The sequence below is a fragment of the Myotis davidii genome, unplaced genomic scaffold (genome assembly GCF_000327345.1).
Source record: "Myotis davidii unplaced genomic scaffold, ASM32734v1 scaffold399, whole genome shotgun sequence".
Classification (NCBI taxonomy): Eukaryota; Metazoa; Chordata; class Mammalia; order Chiroptera; family Vespertilionidae; genus Myotis; species Myotis davidii.
In genome coordinates this window covers 4,897,349-4,907,932 of record NW_006292094.1, presented here as the reverse complement: position 1 = coordinate 4,907,932, position 10,584 = coordinate 4,897,349, and the positions used below count along the sequence as shown (strand labels likewise).

Sequence of the window (10,584 nt, the reverse complement as noted above, 5' to 3'; positions counted from 1 at the left end):
AATGGATTTCACAGCAGGAGAGGAAGAGGAACAAGCCAAACACCTGTTGGTGCTCTTCTGTCCTGACCGCCACGAAACAGGTGCTGTGCAGATGTCACTAATGAGGCATGTCTGCGTTACCCGCGAGTGACCAGCACTCTTCTAAGCCTTGGGACAAAGGCCCTCAGGGGAGTCTTATTTAGGGCCCTAGAGTCCGTGGACACTTTCAACGGACTGCCAACTCTCTTCTGAGGCAAACCACCACTCCCAGGGCAGTGCTGCGTTCCTGGGCTCTTTACAAACCCCGCCTCAGGGACCTGATAGCGAAGCTACTTGGGACAGGACTGTGTGGCCTGCCCTAAGCCAGAAAGCACATTGGGGAGGAGCAGCACGGGAACACATCCTGCATTTCAAGATAAAATGCAGTACCCTTGTCTTTATGGTCAAGCCAGAACTTCCCTGCTTCTAATATATTATTTATTTTCATTCAGTTCCTCCTAATCAGCAAATGCCTTTGTCTATTTATCTTCACCCTGACAAACCCCTTAGCCCTTTGCCATCATAAACCATCCCCATTTCTACAAGCTGAACTCTTCCTTGGTTATTACAGGCAGTCGTCTTCCTGACCCCACCAGGAAGCTGAAGTAGAGCACCTTTCGGGTGATTGCATAGTGTCCTTTGAGCTCATGCAGGGCCCACTTGATGTCCTGGCTGCTGAGCATTTTGAAGTCGGCCATCAGGAGGTCAGCAGCTTGGATGAAGCAGCGCTGGTCCAGAGGAGCCAATTTAGAATAGTCAAAGAAGTCTATCTTAGGCAACTGAAACGAGAGAGAGGCACAGCATTAGAGGCCAGAGGAAATCATGTGAAGGATTGCTGACTAAAGAACAATCTCATTCATAATTACTCATAAAGAGGTTACCAGCCCTGAACAGAGATGAAGAAATGGTGATTCAGAGAAGTTAAATGACTATCTGGAGTCTGGAGACTAGTTTACTAGTAAAAAAGTATAGCTGGGGATTTGAACCCAATCTTTCAGCCATCTTCTTTCCACAAAATGTTTAGAAAATTAAATTTTTCCTGCTATAAAATACGTAAAAGAGGTAACTCAAAAGAATTTGTGGGGAATAGAAAGATGGAGCAACAGACCCCAATGAGGCAGTTCCAAACTATGTTTTCCTTCACCTCTTATCTTAAATGCTCGTTTGGACCGCAATAAAAGATAATGATTAAGATATATACATATTTTTTTGTTAATCCTCATGGGAGGATTTTTTCCATTGATTCTAGAGAGAGTAGAAGGGAGAGGGAAAGGGAGAGAAAGGAGAGAAACATCAGTGTGAGAGAGTCACCTCAATTGGTTGCCTTCCACACGTCTTGACTAGGCTGGGGAAATTACAACCCATGTACGTGCCCTTGACGGGGAATGGAACCTGCAATCCTAGGGTGTGTGGGCCAACGCTCTAACCACTGGTCAGATAGGTCAGGCAAGAATTTTTTTTTTAAATATATTTTATTGATTTTTTACAGAGAGGAAGGGAGAGAGATAGAGAGTTGGAAACATCGATGAGAGAGAAACATCGATCAGCTGCCTCCTGCACATCTCCTACTGGGGATGTGCCCGCAACCCAGGTACATGTCCTTGACCGGAATCGAACCCGGGACCCTTCAGTCCGCAGGCCGACGCTCCATCCACTGAGCCAAACCGGTTTTGGCGAGGCAAGAATTTTTTTAAAAAATCTTCACTGGAGGATATGTTTATTGCTTTGAGAGGAATGGAAAGGGCGGATGAGGGAGAGGGTAAGAGAGAGAAATGAACCTGCAACTTGGTATGTGCCCTGACTGGGAATCAAATATAGGCTAATGCTTCAAACAGTTGAGCTACCAGTCAGGGTGATAATGATTAGGATTTAAAAAGTCAAACTTTAGCTGTAACCGGTTTGGGTCAGGGGACAGAGTGTCGGCCTGCGGACTGAAAGGTCCCAGATTCGATTCCGGCCAAGGGCATGTACCTTGGTTGCGGGCACATCCCCAGTAGGGGGTGTGCAGGAGGCAACTGATCAATGTTTCTCTCTCATTGATGTTTCTGACTCTCTATCTCTCTCCCTTCCTCTGTAAAAAATCAATAAAATATATTAAGAAATAAAAAAATAAAAAGTCAAACTTTATATTTTGATACATGATTTGGTTACACAGGTGTATGCATTGAATATAAATCTTACATCAAAACAATAAACAGCCCTAACTGATTTGGCTCAGTGGATCGAGTGTCAGCCTGCGGACTGAAGGGTCCCGGGTTCGATTCCGGTCAAGGGCATGTACCTTGGTTTCGGGCACATCCCCCGTAGGGGGTGTGCAGGAGGCAGCTGATCGATGTTTCTCTCTCATTGATGTTTCTAACTCTCTATCTCTCTCCCTTCCTCTCTGTAAAAAAATCAATAAAATATATTTAAAAACAAACAAACAAACAATAAACAGTCCAGCAGATGTGGCTCAGTGGTTGCAGTTGGATTCTTGGTCGGGCCCAGGCCCAGGTTGTGGGCTCAATCCCCAGTGGGGGGGCGTGCAGGAGGCAGCCCCTCCATGATTCCCTCTCATCACTGATGTTTCTCTCTCTCCCCCTTTCCCTTCCTCTGAAATGAGTAATAAATAAATAAAAAACCAAAAAACCATAAACAGCCTTGGCCAGGTGGCTAAGTTCGATGGAGCATCATCCCATTCACCAAAAGGTTGTGGGTTCGATTCCCAGTCAGGGCATGTACCTGGGTTGTGAGTTCAATCCCTGGTTGGGGTGTGTATGGGAAGCAGTCAATCAATGTTTCTCTTTCTCTCCCCCTTCCTCTCTAAAATCAATAAACATATCTTTGGGTGAGGACAAAACAAACAAAAAACTATAAACAGATACTGAACTCTAGGCAATGATCTGCAGGCTGAAGTATGTTTTCGGCAGTATATCAATGCTTTTGAGATTTACTTTTAAATACATTATAATGAAATGAAATAAAAGAAAGAGCTACTGATAGAGGGACAGATAGGTGGCAATGTGGATACAGTAAAATGTTAACTTTTAAAATACTGCTGGATATATAGGTGATCAATATGAAATCTTTCAACAGGACTCATATTTAAAACTTCATGTTTTCAATTTTCAATGTTAAAAAATAACATTGAGGTGATACAAATAACATGAGGTGATACAAAAAATTCTGGCCAATTCTTGTTTCATTTTAGGAACTTACTTTGTAGGATGAGAGATATGGAGGATTTGTTTAATTTTTTGTGAGAAAGGGAAGAATTAAATTCAGAATTCAAAGTGGCTCAGATGGGTAAATCCCACTAATCCTATTTTCCTGGCTAGTCTTTAAAAATGTGTCCTGACAAAGCACTTTCTTCTCATAAAGATGATGAAAAGAAGCAGAGCATTTCCAGATAGAGACTGCAAACAAGAACTCAACACTTGCCTTTAGCTCATCTTGACTAGCAAGCAGGCTGCTACTAGGGTTGATAATGACTCGATCTTCTCTCTTTGGATAATCTGGGTTTTCCAGAAGAAAATTACAAAGTCTGCAAAAATAAATGAGGTTATTTTCATACTGCTTCCAAATCCCACACTTGCCCATTGATTCAAAATGTTTGAAAAATGAAGTCCTGCCCGGCCGGTGTGGCGCATTGGTTGAGCATTGACCTATGAACCAGGAGGTTACAGTTTGATTCCTGGTCAAGGCATGTGCCTAGGTTGTGGTCCTGATCCCTGGTGTGGGGAGTGCAGGAGGCAGTCAATCAATGATTCTCTCTCATCATCAATGTTTCTATCTCTCTCTCCTTCCCTCTCTGAAATCAATAAAAATATATTTTTTCAAAAAATGGTTAAATTATAAATTTTTGTTTTACTACAATAAAAAAAGAAAGAAAGGCATGGTGGTATACTCACACATTCAAATCATAATAATTCTTCAAATGAATTAATTCCTCAATATAGCCAGTTGCTACATCTGGAAATCTTGCTTCCTGAAAAGGAATAAAACATTCTGTACATTTCATCCATTAGAATGTTTTCAAACTGCAATAAAAACCAGATGGCAGCCCTAGCTGGTGTGGCTCAGTGGATAGAAAGTTGGCCTGTGGACTGAAGGGTCCCGAGTTCCATTCCAGTCAAGGGCAGCACGTGCCCAGATTGTGGGCTCAATCCCCAGTAGGGGGCGTGCAGGACGCAGTTAATCAATGATTCTCTCTCATCATTGATGTTTCTCTCTCCCTTCCTCTCTGAAATCAATATACAACACACACACACGTGCACACACACACACACACAGATGTCAAATAATTACAAACTAGGAAAGAGCTATAAAGCAAGTTTGTGTCTGGCTTAAAACTTCACACCAGGTGCCCAGATTTATCTTCTATATAGAATATGGAAAGATCCCTGGAGATCACCTGGTCCTTCATTCTTTCAATAAATATGGAACATTTCTGCCCAGGCAAAGGGATTCAAAGTGGAATAAAGTGCAATCTAGTGCTTACCCGCAGGAAGCACACAACCTAGTGGGCCAAATGAAAAAATCTAGTGAGGAGGGTTAAGAGAGTGCTCAAAGGCAATGGGAAGCAGAATCAGGACATAAAGCCCTGTCCTGTTAATTTTTTTGAGAGGGAGAGAGAGAAACATTAATTTGTTGTTCCACTTATTTATGCGTTCATTGGCTGAGTGGGATCGAGCCCACAACCTTGGTATATCGGATGATGCTCTAATCAACCGAGCTACTTGGCCACGGCTCTGCACTACTTCTTATTTATTTATTTACTTATTTATTTATTTAATTGATTTTTTTTTTTTACAGAGAGGAAGGGAGAGAGATAGAGAGTTAGAAACACTGATGAGAGAGAAACATCGATCAGCCACCTCCTGCACACTTCCCACTGGGGATGTGCCCACAACGAAGGTACATGCCTTTGACCGGAATCAAACCTGGGACCTTTCAGTCGCAGGCTGATGCTCTATCCACTGAGCCAAACCGGCCACGGCTACTTTTATTTTTTAAAAAATATATTGTCATTGTGATGAGAAAAGGGAGAGAGAGACAGAGAGAGACAGAGAGAGAGAGAGAGAGAGAGAGAGAGACAGAAACATTAATGATGAAAGAGTCAATCGGCTGCCTCCTGCACACCCCATCTGGGGACTGAGCCCAAAACCCAGGCATGTGTCCTGACCAGGAATCTATCTGTGACTTCCTAGTTCATAGGTCGACACTCAATCACTGAGCCACACTAACCGGGCTGTCCTACTATTTAGATCAATGTTAGCCAACAGAACTTTTACAAAGATGGAAATGTTCTACTCTGTGCTTTCCGATGTAGTAGCTGTTCAGCCCATGTGGCCATCGAACACTTAACATGTGATGGGTGGCACTGAAAACAAAACTTTAAATTTTATAGACATTTAAACTTAACCAGCTGCATGAGCCTACACATTGGACAGTGCAACTCTAGGTAATCTGGTAAACCTGCTTTAAGGTTTACTGGGGGGATTGCTCTTATGACAGCACCAAGTTATCCATAATCTACAGCTAGAATCCCAAAGGGCTTGCTGGGAGTTTAAAAATAGATTAAGAAATTCTGATTTAATTTTCATGTTTCTCTTCTATTCTATAAATGTACCCCTTAGGAAAGTGAAGTCCACACACACAATGTTTCTGCAATAAAAGGAAACTCAGTATATTTAGTGTCTATACTTATTTACTTAATGAAATCAAACTTACTGTTTCTTCCACTAATATTGCAACAACTTCTTGGTCTACTTCATTAGCTTCTTGCTCCCAAAGGTTTTCCAAATTGGGCTCCTGAGATCCTTGTAGGGGAAAGGCTGGGCCTGGCTCGTCGTCGTCTATTGCTAGCTGTTGGTCTTCAAGCTCTCCTAGAAGATGGGCGGGCTGAGAAGAGGGGCCTGGAATGCCGTCGTGCTGGGGTTCTGGTCTTGGAAAAGCCGGCCTTGGAAAAGCCAGGCCAAGGGGCTCATGCTGATAGAACAACGGGCCCAGTTCTGCTTCGGGCTGCCGCTCCTGAGGAACAACCTGGTTTGCTCTCTCACGGGGCTGTTGGTTTAGAGACTGGAAGTAAGGAGGATTTTCTAACCAGCAGTCGTCTTCGATGGTCTGATCATCTAACATATCAGTCGAGTCTCCGAGGTTTGATAGAAGGTCTGTCTCTGAGTCTTCAGATGATTGGTTCTGAGTGTCCAAAGGATCATTATCTGGAATAAGGCCATTTTTTCTCCAGATGATTTTTGGCCCTGATCCGGGGTTGACAATATCATTTGTTGCTTGGTTATGACTTGGTCCAGGCTTGGGCTCTCTTTCTGTTTGGCCACTTGGATTAATGAATTCAGAAACTCCAGGAGGCCCAAGATCCAGAAATTCATCGTAGTCATCCTCAGAATCATCCTGTGCCCCAGAATTAAACAATGAGCCGTTATACACTGCAAAATAGTTGTTCTTATTTGATTCAAAGGCTGCTCTAGACTTTTTAGGCCTTTCTTCTCCCCAACTTTTGAGATCTTGCCACTGGGCAGCTGGTTTGATGAGATTGGGTCGTGATGTCTGAGGTTTACTTGTCTAAGAAAAAATGAAATTTTAATAATAATTCAATTTCTTTCCTATGTCTATGGCCTCCTTATGTACTTATATGCAGCTTCTGAGATAGGACAGAAAAGAAACAAAAACACCTTCATCCACAAAATTTATCCTTCACACTTGTGGTAGCACTGAAATCGGATCATACTATATTCACTATCAGAATAAAAGTAGCCATTCTTATATTGAAGTCTGAATTATAGTTTGAATTATAATTTCATTTAAAACCACTACAACAGAAACTACTGGAGAGAAAATAATGAAAAATGACAACACATTAAAAAAATGAAAAACAAGTTTTTTCCCTCCCCACAAGACTAGAAAAATTTAGATAACAGCAAGCATTGGTAAGGCTATGGGACTCTGGCAATGAAATTAGTAATTTGGCATTATTTACTAAAATAAAAAATGTAGCCCTGGCCAGTGTGGCTCAATTGGTTGAGTATCGTCCTGTGCAACGAAGGATCAGTGATTCAATTCCCCGTCAGGGCACATGCTCCGGTTGTGGGTTCAATCCCTGGTTGGGGTTCGTGAGGGAGGCAACCAAGCGATGCTTCTCTCTCATATCGATGTTTCTCTTGCTCTATCTCTCTTAAAAAAATAAATACAATTAAAAATAAATAAATAATGTATATCCTTATGCTCATCATGGGTTAAGTTTAAGAAAACTCACTTCTGTCAGGATGACATCATCATCCAGGTCCTCTTCGTCATGTTGCTGAGAAGCTGAGGTGACCATCATTGGAACTCCATCTTCATCAGAGTCATCAGAAATGGTGATGGGTCCATCTCTGAGACTGATCCAGTCTGAAAACAGGCAGAAAATACTGTTATCAGGAGGTGGGCACAATCACATTCTGTTCTTTAGATTTCAGTTTTGGGATGCAAAAGGTCATGTCTAAAGCCAAGTTCGTGGCTAGTGGTATCTCCTCAAGTGACACTTACCTAAGCATTAAGAGCCATGTTTCCATGCTGATCTTTGCCAACAATACATTTTGGGAACCACCTGAGAAAATCTGACAATTCCTTATGCTCTTTTCTTTAACAATTCCTTATCAACTTTTTCTTATACTCGGCTGGAAAAATCTGTTGATGACTCTGTCAATTTCTTAAAATTGAAATCATACCTACCCTCATGTCTAATCCTCCCAGGGAATAAAACACTGTCATTCAAACTGATAGGTCTGAAAAAAATTTCACTCAAAATAGTAAAATTTTTAAGATTTAAAATATTAAGATGTGCTCGTCTTAGCCATAACCTTAAGTATCATTTATAGAAACATATTTCAATGTTTTAACCAAACACTGCTATAGCATCTTTGATAGGAAGCAATTTAACTTTCCTAGTTTCTTTTTAAATATAACTAGAACTAAATATTATCTAGATATAGTAATTCTGTTTGCCTATACTCCTTTAATTTGTTTGAAGATAGATCATGTTGGATGTGAATTATTGAATATCTGATATTTTTTCCTGTATAGCTCCATGGGACTGTTAAAGCTAAAATGGACAATGAAGTGAAAGTGCACTAACTGTGCTAGAAAATAAATATTTAAGAAAAAAGAGCCCTACCCGGTTTGGCTCAGTGGGTAGATCATCGGCTGCGGACTGAAAGGTCCCAGGTTCGATTCTGGTCAAGGGCATGTTACCTTGGTTGCGGGCACATGCCCAGTAGGGGTTGTGCAGGAGGCAGCTGATCGATGTTTCTCTCTCATCTATGTTTCTCTCTACGCTTCTCCCTTCCCCTCTGTAAAAAATCAATAATTTTGATTGATTTCACATTACAAATTTTGAAAGAGGTCTCACATTACAAATTTTGAAATTTCTCCATTACATTAAAGCTCTAACCTTCCTAAAGGTTAATGCCTCATATATGTATTTTATGGTACCAACCGAACAATTTGAAAAGCAATCTAAAATCAATTATCTCATTTCATTCCTGCAACAGAGCTGTGGTAATGCCAGGATGGCGGTTTAAAACAGATTAAATCTGTGTGCTCTAAGGTCAGATTGCTGGGTTAAAATCTCAGCTCCACCACAGGCTCAGCTAGCAAAAGGCTGCTGTTATCTATCTTTTTAAACATACGTTTTCTCAACATTAAAAAAGGGTGAACAATGGTGCCTACCTCAAGTAACTGTATTAGTGGAGAAAGCTCACGTAAAATGCCAATTTTAGTACACAGTAAAGTTGCCTGATTTCAAGTCCATTGCTACCTACACAGTAGAGTTATAAATCTAACCAATTGAACAGAGGGCCTGGGAAGTACATGATAGAGGACGTCTGGTTAAATCTGGCAAAATGAATTCAAGTGATTATCATCACTACCTCCTGAAACCTCACGAAAATGATAGTAAAGGAACTTAAAAGCATAAACTCTCAAGTACACAAAGAGAAAGGGAGACGACAGCTGGCAAGAGATAAACAGATGGCCAGAGCTCTAGCAGAGTGGAGAAGGCTCAAATGCAACCTGCAGAGACGGCAGCCAATCAGAAGTGGCCTAATTCATTCTGCAGAATCCTAGATTTTCTTAATTACTGTATGTCTTTTGTCATTTCCAGTCTTTAAATGTTGCTTTTGACAATTTTGTCTAACTTTATCGTTGATTTTGGGGAGAGAATTTGCCAAGCTTCTCACTTGACCATTCAGAAGACCCACCCTGTGGAGGTCCATTCTAGCTTCTGAGCCAGAGAGGTACTAGACACCAGGCTGGGGTCAAGAAAGGAAAGGGGTGCCACTGAAACAGCATAATGAATAAGACCCCCACTACCCTCTGCTGCTTGGCTCCCTGAATGCTGGCAGTCTTAGATTCCACATGCAGGAAACTGTAGATTCTTCTCTGATAGAATAAGCCCCAAAAAAGGACCCAATGAAAAAGCTGGTTTGAAATCCATCATCTTACAGTGAAGCCCAATGGTTGACAAGATTCTCAACACTGCATAAACACATTAGCTTTTAAAAATATACTTTAAAAAATTACAGTATAGCCAAAACCGGTTTGGCTCAGTGGATAGAGCGTCAGCCTGCGGACTGAAAGGTCCCAGGTTCGATTCCAGTCAAGGGCATGTACCTGGGTTGCGGGCACATCCCCAGTAGATGTGCAGGAGGCAGCTGATCGATGTTTCTAACTCTCTATCTCTCTCCCTTCCTCTCTGTAAAAAATCAATAAAGTATATTAAAAAAAATTAAAGTATATATAGCAAAGCAAAGTCTATGAATCAAGTGTATAACTCCATGAACTAATAATACAAAAAGTCCATACCTGTAACCTGTAAAACCACCATCACTAAGGGCAGCAAATACAACATTTCTAGCACATTAGGAATTTCTTAACTCCGCAAGGAAATTTCTTAATTTCCTTGTGTGTTTTTTTTAGTATATTCTTGTTTCTAGCTTTCTTACAAATAATATATCCAAGATGTATCCATGTTGCAGTAGTTCCCTCGCTGTATGTAATCCACTATATGACTATTCCTTAAATTAATTATTCTTCAGCAGATGGATTATCTGGGTTGGTTCCAGTCTTGGCTATCCTGGACAATGCTGTTAGGAACACTCTTGGACATGTCTCTGGGTATACTCATTTCAGTTGGGTACACTTTTTGATGGGTCAGATGGAAAGCTTATGTTCACTTTTTGTAGACAAAGCCAATTTTCCAAATTGTTTACACCAATTTACACTCCCACCAGCAGTTTAGGAGTACTTTTTACTTCATGTCCTTATTGGTACACAGTCATGCTCATTCATTAATATATTACTAAAGGCCCGGTGCACGATCAGGAGGGACCCTGGGAGGGCTCCAGGGCATGTCTGGCCCGACTTGCCCAGTCCCGATAAGCTGGACCCCAGCAGCAAGCTAACCTACTAGTCGGAGCGTCTGCCCCGTGGTGGTCAGTGCGCATCACAGCGACTGGTCGAATGGTCAGACACTTAGCATATTAAGCTTTATTAATAGGATCTACAGCTGCTTTCACAATACAACAG

The 10,584-nt window shown here is 41.4% G+C and overlaps 1 protein-coding gene across 6 annotated transcripts in view; it reads right to left on the bottom strand.

Moving 5' to 3' along the window:
- RNF216 (ring finger protein 216) overlaps nucleotides 1-10,584 on the bottom strand; it is a 123,719-nt gene that overhangs the window by 91,291 nt on the left and 21,844 nt on the right. For 5 of the 6 annotated variants that reach the window (XM_015565124.1, XM_006765437.2, XM_015565125.1 and 2 more), the window contains 5 exons: nucleotides 7,274-7,407; nucleotides 5,731-6,582; nucleotides 3,909-3,985; nucleotides 3,439-3,541; nucleotides 633-797 (listed from right to left, as the gene is read on the bottom strand). In XM_015565124.1, coding sequence (XP_015420610.1) covers nucleotides 633-797; nucleotides 3,439-3,541; nucleotides 3,909-3,985; nucleotides 5,731-6,582; nucleotides 7,274-7,407 — 1,331 coding nt within the window. The remainder of the gene's footprint in view (nucleotides 1-632; nucleotides 798-3,438; nucleotides 3,542-3,908; nucleotides 3,986-5,730; nucleotides 6,583-7,273; nucleotides 7,408-10,584) is intronic. The other variant, XM_006765439.2, reaches the window with a different exon arrangement.